Source organism: Felis catus, chromosome A1 (genome assembly GCF_018350175.1).
Source record: "Felis catus isolate Fca126 chromosome A1, F.catus_Fca126_mat1.0, whole genome shotgun sequence".
NCBI lineage: Eukaryota > Metazoa > Chordata > Mammalia > Carnivora > Felidae > Felis > Felis catus.
Genome location: NC_058368.1, coordinates 25,346,467 through 25,360,913, shown reverse-complemented (window position 1 = coordinate 25,360,913; position 14,447 = coordinate 25,346,467). Strand labels below are relative to the sequence as shown.

General features: G+C 49.7%; 1 protein-coding gene and 1 long non-coding RNA gene across 4 annotated transcripts in view; one reads left to right on the top strand and one right to left on the bottom strand.

Annotated features, from left to right (window-relative positions):
* The window catches only part of ERICH6B (glutamate rich 6B), a 54,276-nt gene extending 40,889 nt beyond the window's left edge, over window positions 1-13,387 (bottom strand). For all 3 annotated transcript variants that reach the window (XM_019826676.3, XM_045053212.1, XM_045053211.1), the window contains exons 1-3: window positions 13,066-13,387; window positions 6,777-6,822; window positions 2,971-3,137 (exon numbers count right to left, since the gene is read on the bottom strand). In XM_019826676.3, the coding sequence (XP_019682235.3) occupies window positions 2,971-3,137; window positions 6,777-6,822; window positions 13,066-13,387 (535 nt within the window). The remainder of the gene's footprint in view (window positions 1-2,970; window positions 3,138-6,776; window positions 6,823-13,065) is intronic.
* LOC109498055 lies at window positions 2,672-5,561 on the top strand. Its single transcript, XR_002154626.2, has 5 exons — window positions 2,672-2,719; window positions 2,979-3,064; window positions 4,043-4,111; window positions 4,332-4,474; window positions 4,562-5,561. It is a non-coding gene; the product is annotated as an uncharacterized LOC109498055 (long non-coding RNA).
* Window positions 13,388-14,447: the final 1,060 nt, after the last annotated feature.

The window sequence follows — 14,447 nt, the reverse complement described above, 5'->3', positions numbered from 1 at the left end:
ATGAGGCATTTCTTGTGCCGTTAGCATTCCTTCAGTATCAGACTGCCACTCTCCGTCGTAATAGGTTTCAAGGATTTATCTGGGTGTTTTCCCTCCATATTCGGTTCAAAGTCTTATTTGTTGAGAAGGGCCTTGCCATGTAAAATGCTGTTTCTGGCCCGCGGGGGTTGAACAATCCCATAACTTACCAATGCTTTAAAAAGAGGAACCTAGCCCCCGTGAAATTTATCCTCCACTTGAGGTTCTCTGGTTCTCCAATATTCCTGTGCCTATGAATCCTCTGGGGATGTTGTTAAGAATGCAGACAGGGATCCTGATAAGGCTGGACGTCTGCATCTTTACAGGAAATCTGGGACAGGGATGCACAGTCCCGGACCCGGAGGAATCGCATTATCGATGCCTGCTCTCACCTCTGCTGTTCCCACTGGCCCTCAGCCCTACACAGCCAGCGTTTTGGCTTGTTTTTTGCCTTGAATGTCTGTGTTTCTCCAACAAGTGGGTGGCTGGCTCCTGCCCCGGGCTGAGAGCAGATTCTTTTTTGTGTCTTGCCTCCTTGGGAGTCCTTAGTGTTCTGTACTCCAGCCGCACAAGGACTGGCTTTCCTTCATGACATGGGCCCCACCCCGTCACCCACGCATCATTTTCCCTGTGTCACTTTCCTCTCTCTCCTCTTGACGTGGGTTTGAGCCCTTCCACCTTCCTGGACCTCCGTACTTCCTGGTTTTTTCCTGCACGCCGTCACTTTCTCTTACAGCTCTTTCACTTCAGAAGGAAGTATCTTTGCCATCTGTCTGCCCCATCCCATTGCCCAGACATAATCATGTACCTATTATAGGCACGTTTGGCCCAACTGTTAGCCGTGCTCTCCAAAGGATGGCTTGCAGATCCAAGGCAGAAGGGGAAAGAAAAACCTCCACAAATTTTAGAGAATTGCCTGCTGTCCCTTGTGTTTCAACCTCTGCTGTGAGCACCACCCCTTCACGTAAATGCAGGAACCTGGGTGTGTCCCTGGTCCTGGCCTAGAGCCTCCAACCCAGAGCACATCTTTGGCCCAAGCCACCCATGTCACAGTATTTGATCAGCAGGCACTTCCCGTGGGTGGCTAGACTTTTAATAAACACCAAACATATGCTGGCTGTAAAGAACTCAGTGTTAAAAAGACACTTAGCTGCAAAACGTGCCCCTACAGACCAAATATGCAGAGTGCTTCAGACCTAAATTAGACACAGACATGACTAGCTCTGTAAATTAAGCTTAGGGACCGAAAGGATCATGAATGAACATGTCAGATAAAACAGTGACGGCAGGAGGCTCTCTCTCTCTCTGGAGGTGGGTCCACAGCTATAAGGACAGGCTTTGGTGCCCCCCTTCCCTCCCCCCTGCCTTCTTCTATCTTCTTTCTTCCCTCCCACATCCTTTCAAGCTTAGCACTGGCCCTTTACAGGCTATTACCCAGTAAATGGCTTTAAGAATCCTGCTTATGAATATTTAGATAAATGCTCAGATTCTCCCCAGCTGTCATGCTTATTGACTTTGAAACGGTTCCAGTTCTCAGGGCTCCCTCGGAGCTCACGTGCTGACCGAAGTCCCACACGAACTGATTTAGCCCATAACATACTCTTCATCCCGCCTGGGCTGCCCGCGCCACTGGGCTCCTGGCCTGCGTGGCCCTGCCCTCGGCCTCTCCCCCCTCCCTCATAGGGTTTCGGGCTCTTAATTTCATTTAACCACATTTGAGCTACAAAATATAGCAGGCACGGATGCAGGCAGGGAAGGGGGGAGGGGTGATGGGGGAATCTAATTTACCGCTGCCATGACTACAGATGTGAAATGAATCTGTGAACCCGTGATGGATCAATCTCACGAAGGCGGGATTTAAATTATTAATAACGGCAAGAAATGCTATTCAGTGTTCCGTCCCGGGATCCTAGAGTGAGGGGACTTTGGGCTTAATTGGGTAGAGGATTAAGATTCTCAACGCAATCTTGCCAAACTGTCTCTGGAGTGTCTCCAGGTTGTGGCTACAAAAGTTCACGCTGCCGATGATTTTGGCTGGTTCTGCATTCGGGCTGGCTTTGCCTGCCTGCTGAGACAGAATCCCATTTGCCACTGTCCACGTGATCATCCGGATACAGCCCGTCACCCCGAGGAACCAGTCTGTAATCTGGGAAGGTAATGGCCTGTGTCCCCGAGGGAAATAGGGCCTGTGTTCATGTAGAACGGGGACAGGAAGGCTAATGAAAAGAGAGGGGAAGATTGAAAAAGGTATTTTTTTTTTAATTTTTTTTTCAACTTTTATTTATTTTTGGGACAGAGAGAGAGAGAGAGCATGAACGGGCGAGGGGCAGAGAGAGAGGGAGACACAGAATCGGAAGCAGGCTCCAGGCTCTGAGCCATCAGCCCAGAGCCTGACGCGGGGCTCGAACTCACAGACCGCAAGATCGTGACCTGGCTGAAGTCAGACGCTTAACCGACTGCACCACCCAGGCGCCCCTATTTATTATTATTATCTTAATGTTTATTTATTTTTGAGAGAGAGACAGAGCGTGAGACAGGGAGGGGCAGAGAGAGAGGGAGACACAGAATCGGAAGCAGGCTCCAGGCTCTGAGCCATCAGCCCAGAGCCCGACGCGGGGCTCGAACTCACAGACCGCGAGATCGTGACCTGAGCTGAAGTCGGACGCTTAACCGACTGCGCCACCCAGGCGCCCCGAAAAAGGTATTTGTTTTAGCACTTTGCTGATGCTCTTTCTCTGAGGGGGGTCTGGGCTGGAGGATGGGGGTGGCAGGGCTAGTAGAGGAGTTTAACTTTTTCCCTAAAGTACCATATCGAATGGCACGGGAAGAAATATCTGTCATCAGCATGAGGGGCAATGCGGGAGCCCCGCTCTTTGGCACGCACGGAATGCATGCCCCCTCCAGCCCCCTGTGTGACGGCCAGCAGGGGGCAGCTCCCCTTACCCAACTTACTCTCATAGATCCATTCTGTCTGCGTGCTCTCGTCATGCCAGGCCAGAAGTTCTCCATCTTGCTGCACGGAGGATGTGGAAGGCATCGCATCATGGTATGGAGACTCGTGGGGCAATTCAGAGATGAAAGGGGGGGCGGCGTAGAAGGTGGTCCCCTGAGCGGGTTCCCTGTCAGAAGGGAGCACAGGGGCGGGTCAACTTCCACACAGGGGTCCGGGTAGGCGCTGGGTTCTAAGGCCTGCTGGGAAAGTGGGGGTGGGGTGCTATCCTCCGTCTCCTGCAGACTCTGCCCATCCCAGATGGTGGATGTCGCAGGTTGAGAGGGACCAGCTCGTAGATGGTGGTAAATAGGCCCATGAGCCATTCCGGGCGGCGCAGCCCCACATCGCCAACTGCTGCTTCGTTTGGAGTAGAAGTCTCTACGGATGCCTTCAAAGGCCAATGGGCCAGGCTTCCATTGCTGACACTCTAGTGTTGCAGAGCATTCTCTGTCCTTCCTCGTTATGACCCTGCCCATTTCAGTGGCCCTTTTGGCCTCACTGCTGCCTCAGAGAGTGGAAAAAAAATACCAGAGTAGATGCTGCAGCTAAAATCAAGCCCTGAGGCCTGTCCCCTCTAGTCTGCCCACCACAGATACCGCCATTATGGAGAAAGGTTTCCACAGGGCCTGATGACAGAGCAGTGGCTGTGAGGCAGAGATCCTGCCATTTGACAGCTTAGTATCAAAAGGGGCAACCCCCAAACACCACAGCTGTGTTCTTCCTCGGGAATCTCTGGCTTTTAAGTGGGAACAAAAGCCCATAATTCAAAGGGATGAGAGGGGTCTTTGGGGGTATTTCAGCCCTGAGGTCACCTCATGTAAACCGGTCGAATGGCAGAGACAAGCGTGAGGGACACCGCCAACCCAAATGGGTGGCGACTGGGGTTGGTAGACAAAGCACGGACTTCGGTGCCAAACGACCCGAGCTTAGATCTTGGCTCTTGCACGATTGTGGAGTAACTTTGGGTAACCTACTTAACTTCTCTGGGCTTCGGCTTCTGCACCTTTCTGATAATCGTACCTTCCCTCATAGGTCCCCGCCGGTGGGGATGAGACGAGAGTGGGCAATGTGGTCTTGGCTGCTGTTGTTCTCACTGGGGAGGTAAGGTCCCAGAAGGTTCTTACTGGGTTCGGTGGCCCTTCAGCGACAGGCCTGTGCCCTGTGTGGGTCAGGGTTCCCCTACGCAGAGGGGGACGGGGAGGGGGCTGCATTCTGAGGCTGGGGGGTGAAGAGGTTGAGGGAGAGGGGAGGAGGCCACTTGCCGTATCCGGGAGGCTCAGTGCCTGTGGGAGCTACAGACAGATCTCGTTTCACTTCCAAGGGACCCGTGGGAAGGCCTGGGTCTGTGCCAGCCTGCGGCTAGGGCAAAGTGGCTGTGTTCTCAGGATGCGCCATTAAAAAGGAGCAGTGGGATGGCAGATCCTAGATCAGGTGACCACAGGGATCGAGAACTAGGGGACATAGGTAAGCTCTTCAGGCAAGTGTCAACCCTTGCCCTGTTCCGGGCCTCGAGGCCAGATCAGGAGACTCTCCTGGGCTTTCTCTTTTTAGCGGGATGATGCCTGTCCTGTCTCACTCCCTGGTGACCCCGAGAGGTAATGCAAGTCCCCATGAAAGGACTCTGAGAAGTCAAAGCAGCCGAACACGATGAGGGGGTTATACTTAAGGTAATGGTGGCCCTATCCGGCCATTGCCATCGCCATGTGCATTTACTCAACGTCCTCCCTGCCACACCTGCCTTGGGCTGGGACGGTGGAGGGTCTCTGGGGCACCTGTGGAGGCGGGGCTGGGGTTCTGGCCTCCTGAGCCAAACGCCAGCTCCCTGCCCCGTCTGCAGTGCAAGGGTTCAGGAAGAGCCATGGATCCTGGATCCTGGGGAGCGTGGATGGTTGCAGGCCTGCGTGGTCAGCTGTTTCAGAGTGGGGGAGGGGCCTGGTGTGCTCGGGGTGGGGGACCTTCAGGGCATGCGTGTAGAAGTGGGAGCGGGAGCCTTCCTGTTTATCAGGGACCCACGAAACGCTGCTGAACCTGAACCTGCTTCCTTTTCCCACCCCCTGCCTTAACAAACACATATGAGTGTAACACGTCCTGCCTGCAGTGGTTTGCACAGTTTCAGTGTCTCAGCAACCTTGTGCCAGGAAAAGCCAGGGGCTCTCTGAGCACCCATGGCCCAGACCTGGACTCTGGGAGCCAAGCCAAAAAGCGTGTGACAGACACAGGTGAGGCCCCAGGGCCCCTCCGATCCTCATGCACTCCTCGGTGACAGGAAAGCCACTCAGCTGGAATATGAATAAAGGGCTGGAAGGATGCATACGTTTAGGTCAAAGCTGACCAGGAATCATGACTTGCCGCAGGCGTGCTAAGTTTCCAGGCGGTGGCTCCTGGGGAGCAGGCCAGGAATGACAACGAGCCACAGCGCTTACTGAACACGTCGTGTGCACTCGGCACGGTTCTCAGGGAGCCCTTATTTTTTTAAATTTTTTTTTTAACGTTTTATTTATTTTTGAGACAGAGAGAGACAGAGCATGAATGGGGCAGGGGCAGAGAGAGAGTGAGACACAGAATCGGAAGCAGGCTCCAGGCTCCGAGGCGTCAGCCCAGAGCCCGACGCGGGGCTCGAACTCACGGACCGCGAGATCGTGACCTGAGCTGAAGTCGGATGCTTAACTGACTGAGCCACCCAGGCGCCCCCTCAGGGAGCCCTGTGAGTTACTACTCCTTTCATCCCGACCACAGCCTCATACGGCTGAAATTCTTACTGTCCGCATTTTATGAAGGAAGAGTCTGGGGCCGCAGGAGATTACGTGGCTGCCCTGGGGCACACAGCTGGCTGGGTGGAGCCACTGACATTCAAACCCAAGCAGCCTGGTGCTCGAGTCCCTGTTCCAGTCACAGCCTTTCCAGTGGTCCCTGCCACATTGCTTAACACGCTGTGGGTGTCAGCAACGGAGGTGAAGGGGCCTTGGAAGAGCCCCTCCCTTTGAAGTGTTGCTTCAGTGGAGGCGAGGCCGTCAGACCCACGGTGCTCAGCCTCCCGCAGTGTGCAGCCTGGAGTGCAGGACCCGGCGGGCTCGCGGGGCTGAGGGGTAGCCCTCAAGTTGTAACCTGTGGGCTCCGAATGCGGATCAGCAGGGGTCTCCTTCCTGCGTCTCACCATAACCGAACTGGCCTCGTGCTTTCTTTGTATCTAATGCCAACCCACTTCACCGGTGGACACAAATGTCCCCCCCCCCCACCCCCCCCCATCATCCTTTGGGGAGGGATTGTGGGGGAGGAGACACAAGGACTAGGCCTGTGAGTGGGAAGTCGGGGGTACCCCCCACCTTGGTTTCTGCAGAGCTGAGCGCATAGAAGGAGGCATTTACATGTCTGAACGAGGCAGATGGCAACTCTCTTCTGGGCATTGTGTTTACGGTGAGCACGGCCGCAAGCCCCTTGCCACCTCTCCCAGGTTGAGACCTTGTGTGCGGACTCAGATGGCACCTGCCCTTTCCTCTCTGTAGTGCTGGGCGTCCAGGAATCGGACCTTGGGAACTGTCCCTCACCCTGTGAGTGGCCGAGTGGCAGAAGGCAGTGGTGGGAGGTCCTTTCTGTGTGACTCCCCAAGACCCCCGTCCCTCCACCACAACCCCTCCTTCTCCAGGGGGCCTGTCCCCTGCACCGCCACCCCACCCCCCTACTCCCCGGTTTCGGGACGCAAAGGCTCTGGAAGCAGCATCCCTAAGCACGAATTTCCATCCGATTTATCCAAAAAGAAAACTATTACCTTGTAAGGATAGGCAGGCTTTTCCATGAATACATCATATTGAATTCTATTGGAAAAAGAACAGGACAATATTGAAAAAAAAGAAGGCATTTTTTTTTTCTTGTTTAAAAATGTGTGGTCCAGGGGTGCCTGGGTGGTGCAGTCGGTTAAGCATCCGACTTCAGCCAGGTCACGATCTCGCAGTCCGTGAGTTCGAGCCCCGCGTCAGGCTCTGGGCTGATGGCTCGGAGCCTGGAGCCTGTTTCCGATTCTGTGTCTCCCTCTCTCTCTGCCCCTCCCCCGTTCATGCTCTGTCTCTCTCTGTCCCAAAAATAAATAAACGTTGAAAAAAAAAAAAAATGTGTGGTCGGGGCGCCCGGGTGGCTCAGGCGGTTGAGCGTCCGACTCCGGCTCAGGTCATGATCTCACAGTTCGTGAGTTCGAGCCCCGTGTCGGACTCAGTGCTGACAGCTCAGAGCCTGGAGCCTGCTTTGGATTCTGTGTCTCCCTCTCTCTCTCTGCCCCTCCCCGCTCGTGCTATGTCTCTGTCTTAAAAATAAATAAAACATTAAAAAAAAAAAGTGCTGTCAAGTATGTGATGCTGGGTTTGGGGTGGAGAGGCCCCGATTTGTAGAATTTTTCTATTTTTACTTGTCGTTAGTATTGTCTCTCTTAATGGTTTCCTTTAGAAATTACAAGGCTAAGTTTCATAAAGTCAAGGAGAACTCAAGAAGATAATGTTCATGAAAGCATGGATTTTGGAAATTCAAGTTTGCTTTGTTAATCTTCGGGTTATCAGACAGGCCTCCTTCTGTCCCGAGGTGAAGGCTATCTGTACGGAAGAGGTAACTGGGGTTCAAAATATTAATATTTTAATACGAGTATTAAACGTAACACAAATATTAATTAATATACATGTTAATATTTTAATATTAAAATATAAATATTTTACAATTTAGTTTTAATGTCAAAGAGGCTGTTTGTGTCATTTAATTACCCATTTGCCTGGAATGATACGTTAGGAATTTCGTGCACAACTGGGATAAAATATGCCACCAATTCTCATAATAGAGACTGGTAGAATGGAAGGAGGAAAGAGATAAGAACCAGAATTTGAAGTCTGGAACTTCGATGTTCAACACTTTTCCTTACCCACAGTTTACCCACGAGACAGAGTATTACTGAGGAATATTACTTGGATGTTAAAGTGATGTCTGCAAAAACCAAACGACATGGGCAAATGTTCAAGTCACGACACGGTTACAAAGTAAAATACAAAGTTGCACGTACCGTATGTCTAAAACAGTGAAAACAAACGAACTACAAAACAAGGAGCACCACCACCACCAAATATAGAAGAAATAAGAGTGGAAGGACAGAATAAGAATCACTACAAAGTGAATCAGCTCTATTTATATTTGAATGTTGGTAGAGCGGACAACGTTTTGCTGCTCTCTGCTTTTCAAGTTTTCAATGAAAAAAATGAACAAAAGCAAGGGGCGCCTGAGTGGCTCAGTTGGTCGAGCACCTGACTCTTGATTTCAGCTCAGGTCTTGATCTCAGGTTGTGGGATCGAGTCCCGCCTTGGCGGCTGCACTGAGCATGGTGCCTGGTTGCGATTCTCTCTCTCTCTCCCTCGCTTGTGTGCTTTCTCTCTCTCAAAAGCAAACAAACAAATAAACAAAAGTAGATTTTATTTTTTTTAATGCCATTCTCCTAAAATTAAAATATGCACATAAGTTATTAAAAAGCCAAAACAAAGAATGAAAGGAGGAAGGAAAGGAGAAAAGACAGAGGTGATTACAAGAGGAAGAGAAGAGAAGCCTTGGGAGCCTGTCCTGGTTCCTTTAATGGCTTCCTGTGACCGTGGAGTAGTCACCTACCCTCTCTCTGACTCCAGGTTCTGCATTTGCAAAGTGGAGACAAATAATGGCTGGGAGAAGTTAAGGGGACAAAGATCGTGAAATACACGACACACGCCGATGCCGCTGCGCTGCGCTCCTGACCTCGGGCAAGACACATAGAGAGACACGTACAGAAAGTGATGCTGTTTGTTCCAGAGCAGAGTGGAGGCTGTGAGCGACTGGCCTTGGGGCTCAGCAACTCCCTCACCAGTTCCAACTCAAGGCAGGCTGGTTGCAAAGCTCTGTCACCATCTGTGAAGTTTCCTGCCTGACAAATTGGCTGGCTCTCCCGTCCCTGCCTTATCAATATATTGCAAACCTTTCTCCTTCAGTACACAGAAAACTGCTGGGTACCCTGTTGGAAAGGGTTGTTGGGGCAACTCTTAACTGGAAATGGCCACTGAATGATAATAGCATGTGGGCCAAACGGCATCTGGAGCTGTGGGAGAGGGGGTGGGGGCAGCGAGGGTAAAGAAAATCAAATCCGGCAGATTACGCGTATCAAAATACAATTGGGTAAAAACATTATGAATCAAAATTAATATACTGCGACAGCTCTACGGTATTATTTACACCGAGCCGAATGCATCTTCAGGAAGTTCTGGGGTTCTAAAAAAACCAAAAGGGGCCTCATTATGGAATGGTTTCTTGTTCTACGACGGCATGATAGTAACATAGATGGCACTTCCTTCTAGCACCTTCCGCCCACATGAGATCAGAAGAGCATTTTTGCACCTCACAATGGAGGTGGGAGAGCTTTCAAAGCATTTTCAGATATACTTTTTCACTTACATTTTGCAACCACACTGTGAAGAAAGGTAGTTTTACGTACAGGCAAACTGAAACTTAGAGAACGTTAAGTGATATGCCCAAGGTCAAAGGCGGCCCCACCATGTGCTGAATCATCTGACCCTGACATCACACCTGCAGCGTGGACACCCACGGTTTACGAAACCTGCGTGGAACCTCTTGGGGAGATCAGTCACACGGAGCTATTGATTATTCGGTGGCAAATGATGCCGTGTTTATATTCAAGTTGCTCATCTAATTTTATTGGATTTCCCCCACAGACCGTGGGGAAAATTATTTCTTTTTTTTTTTTTTCAACGTTTATTTATTTTTGGGACAGAGAGAGACAGAGCATGAATGGGGGAGGGGCAGAGAGAGAGGGAGACACAGAATCGGAAACAGGCTCCAGGCTCTGAGCCCTCAGCCCAGAGCCTGACGTGGGGCTCGAACTCACGGACCGCGAGATCGTGACCTGGCTGAAGTCGGACGCTTAACCGACTGCGCCACCCAGGCGCCCTGAAAATTATTTCTTTAAAGAAGAGAGGAGGGTACAGGTTGTTAGTATGACCCTACCCTGATTTATCCAGGGCAATGGGAGTCTCTGAAATTGACCAGCCTGCAGAGTAGTTAGGTGGGGGGCACAGATCCCTCCCACACCCCAATCCATTGCATCTTCTCTTTTTGTTAAGTCCACTTCACAAGCCGAGTGGGTGGGGTGTGTGGTGGGGAGAGTATAAATTACCCTTCACAAGTCAATGGTAGGAGAGTCATGGAACATAACACAATACATGAATAGTAATAGTAAAAGGAGCTAACACTTGCCTAGGCTTCCGATGCTATGTGCCCGGCAGAGTTCATAATGCTTTACATGATTTAATCCCTTTAATCTTCACAGATATCCTATAAGGTATGTCTGTTGTTATTCCTAATTGATAAGAAAACCAGCACACAGAGGGCTTCGGTGACTTGCCCAAGTTCACGCACTAATAAGTGGGAGAGATCTGACATGCCAGCCTAGGCAATTAAGCTCCTGAGAGAGGAAGAAGACGGTGTTCTTTGTGATAGACTCACATCTACCACCAGATAGACAAATAAATGGCACGCTGGCTTCTCCATCCTCTTGGGCGAAATGGGGCCTCAGAATCTTTCTCAACACAGTGCTCCAGCACTAGTCTCTAGTAATTAATCCATCAGCCTAAGAGAGGGGAGCCCGTTTTGTCATTTCCAGGGCTCATTTTATAGGTGCCAATTAACTTATAAAAATATCTTAAAGGACAAATGCTGGTGTGTGCATGTGTGTGTATGTGCATACACGTGCGTGTGTGTTTGACTTTATGAAACAAACGACGTGAAGCTTGATTCAATTTGCATTCATCGAGCATTTGCTATGGGTCTGGAAGGCATTCTTGTGCCAAGGGCTAAGCCAATTTATATCTTAAAGGTATTGGTAGAATATTCCACATAAGGAAATATTGATGTAAATTCTTTTGAAAAGTTCCAAATCCTGTTGTAGACCCTTTTTAATGTAACCTGTTTTGTGCAGCCTGGCGCGGTACCCTGGGTTTTCACAGACCAAAACATTCTTCCATGTGCCTTTCAAGGCACTTAACATTCCTCTACAGTTTTGCAGTGCCTCTCCAAATTTTGCTAGCAGGGCATTTATTTTCAAAGCTTTTGCTTTATACACAGTTCCATTCACTTGACAACATTGTATTTGTCCTACTCCAGTGGGTAATATATTTACAAAGGCCCAGTGCATACAGGGAACATGTTAAGAATGCTTGATGCATACTGTGCAAAAGAAATGGTCTGAATGCTATTTTTCAATCCTGGAATTACACCTGGTATTTGAACAGCAGGGATATTAGGATTCCGAGAGGGGGAGAGGCACACACAAAAGAGAGTTTCCCAGCAATAGAGAATTATCTCTCCAGTGCCCTAACTAAATTTGTTCGGGGGTAGCAGGAATCTGGGATGAGGCATCTGATTTGGTGAAGGGGGATGTAAAGGCAAAAATGCCTGTGTGGCTGCTGAGAACACCCAGGTTTTGGATGCAGGCTGTGTGTAATCAGACTGGGATTTAAAAATTGAAGCTGCCAAAAAACAAACAAACAAACAAACAAACAAGAAACCAAAAAAAACAAAAACAAAACCCAGAAAACACAAAACACAAAACACAAAATCAAGCTGCCTGAGGTGCTTGCAGTGGGTAATGGAACCAGATCCAGAAAAATAATGTAGTTCTATTTCTAGGTCAACAGTAAGATGATGCAGAAGACCTGGATGTTTAGCTTTCTGAACGTGGTTGGATATATAAGGCCAAGCAGTCACGTCAGCAAGGGAAGGCCCCGCGCAGGCCCGCGAGAAAGTGCGTATCAGCCGCTGCCAGCAACGGCACAGGGAGGCCAGGGCCAAATAATAAAGCCCAGTTTAAGGAACAGGTGCCAGTTGTGGGAACCGTGTTGGAAAAGTGTCAGCCCCAGGATGAGAGAAATCACTCCAGAGTTAAATACTCACCGGCAGAGTAAGATGATGCCTTCCGGGGACCTACTGGGTACCCTGAGAAGCATACTAGTGTCTGTTGACCTAGCAACAGATTGTGGGATGTATTCTAGGAAGTAATTGGAGGTCATTGATAAAATTGAGCTCTAAGGATGTTTCTCAAAATGCTGTTTGGAAAACAAACGTAATGAGTAGAAATGAATGAATAATAATAGTAGGGAATCGATTGAAAATATTACGGCTTGCAAATACAATCCAGTGCAATGCAGCTATTAAAATGATTTGGAGAAAATTTAATAACATGAAATGATATTCCTAGAAGTATATATTTATGTGTGATTGCAATATATAAATATATAAATAAATGTACCTTAAAAAAGTAGGTTACAAACACTTTATAAAGCCTGGTGAGGGTATAACCAAAGTGGGAAAGTGATTATTCCCCTCTGGATGGGAGGGATTTTTGCTTTCTTTGTTTCGCTCATATACAGTTTCCCTAACGTCCACAATAAATACGTGTTATTTGTGCAAAAAGGAAAAGATACAAGTTATGGGCTATATTCTGCTCGTTTTGTTTATGAATAGGTGCTTCATGTTCGTTAAGCCTCTCTGCTCTGTGGGCACCGTTCTTGGGGACCCAGCTATTGAGATTGGGAGAACCTGGTCAGGAATGAGTGTTCCTACCTGTCGGCACTGAGGGCCGGATTGACAGATTGAGCCTCGGCTCTATCTCAAGCTTGATCTTTTTTCCCTGGGCGTGGTGGTGGATGACAGTTGCTATCTTTTAAAATTTTGTTAAAAAAAAATGTTTATTTTTGACAAAGAGAGAGAGAGAGAGACAGAGACAGAACATGAGCAGAGAGAGAGGGAGACACAGAATCGGAAGCAGGCTCCAGGCTCCAAGCTGTCAGCACAGAGCCCGACGCGGGGCTCGAACTCACAGGCCGTGAGATCATGAGCTGAGCTGAAGTCAGACGCTCAACCGACTGAGCCACCCAGGCGCCCCACCAGTTGCTATCTTTTAGAAGGCCCTCTTCCGCATACCCGTCCCAGATACTCTTCTTCACACACCTACTCTTTTCCCTTCAGATACTCTCCCTCGTCCAGATACTCACCGTCTTCCAGATACTTTCCCAACAGATACTCTTCTTCCAGGTCCTTTTCCTCCTGTAGATGCTCTCCCGCCTTCGCATACCCCTCTCCATACAGGTACGCCTTCCCCTTCAGCAACTTTTCCTCCTCCAGGTAGTCGTCTTCCTCCAGATATTCCTCCTCTTCCAGATACTCTTCCTCTTCAGGAAATAGATAGTCTTTCTCCGAACATTCTTCTTCCTCGATCTCCCCCTCCGAAGATATGGTCTGTGTGGAATTCTGGGACGTTGCGGCAGAGCGAAGGGGTGATGTTCGTCTTGATGACTGATCATCTTCAGCAGACATGTTGGGGCAGCATTAAGTAGATGAAACCCTGCAGCAAGCCGCAGGCGGTCACTTCGCCATCCTGGTAACCAAGAGAGGAATCAAGTCCCATTAGTCGGTAATCGCTACTGCATATTGATTTATATCCATTCGTGTTCGCTCATTTCATTCAGGAGTGTTTGGGTGGCCCTTTGGATGTGCACGTCGGTATAGAGCGGCCCGTGAAAAGGCACAAAAAGGGGAACAGAGGTTTTACCCTCCAGGAACGGGTAGGAGAGATCACACCTGAAGGCAACACCTTTGCAATTACTGCCCAATATGAAGTGAGCCTGGAGGGCTGGAGAGTGAAGGAGTGATTCGGCGTTTAACGGTACAGTCATCAGAGGAGACTTAGTTATTCATCAAGAAATATTTGTTACCACAATAATCAAGAAGAGGATGTTGGGATACCTGGGGGGCTCAGTCGGTTCAGCATCCGACTCTGGATTTCAGCTCAGGTCATGATCTCACGGTCCGTGAGTTGGAGCCCCGCGTGGGGCTCTCCGCTGACCGCGTGAAGCCTGCTTGGGATTCTCTCTCTCCCTCTCTCTGCCCCTCCCCCTCTCGCTCGCTCTCTCCCTCTCAACATAAATAAGCAGGAAAACAGGAAAAGAGAATGGCTCGCAGGAGCTTGAAATCTGGTGAGAAGAGGAGTCATGCAAACAGGTTTCTAGACACAAAAAGACACGCGCAGTGGGAGAGGTACGGGCAGGGTGGTTACAGGCACAGTGGCCGGGCCTTGGTCAGCAAAGGCCCTTCTAGTTGGAGGTCTGCCGGGCACGTGGTCACGGCCACCACAGGCACGGCCTCTTCGGCTGGAAGGCACACCCGCGGTGAGTTTACTCAGCAAACAGTTATTTTTACGCCCCAGCTTGCACGCAGCCGTGAAGCCTTTGTCTTGCCATTCCGTCCATCCTCTCCCACCCCGTTAGCCTCTCCTGTGGCGCTTACACTGTTTCTGATTATGTTTCTGTGTTTGCTTGTCCAGCCTTTCTTTTCTACTACGCTGTGTCTCAGTGGCAGTGACCTTACGTGACCTGTT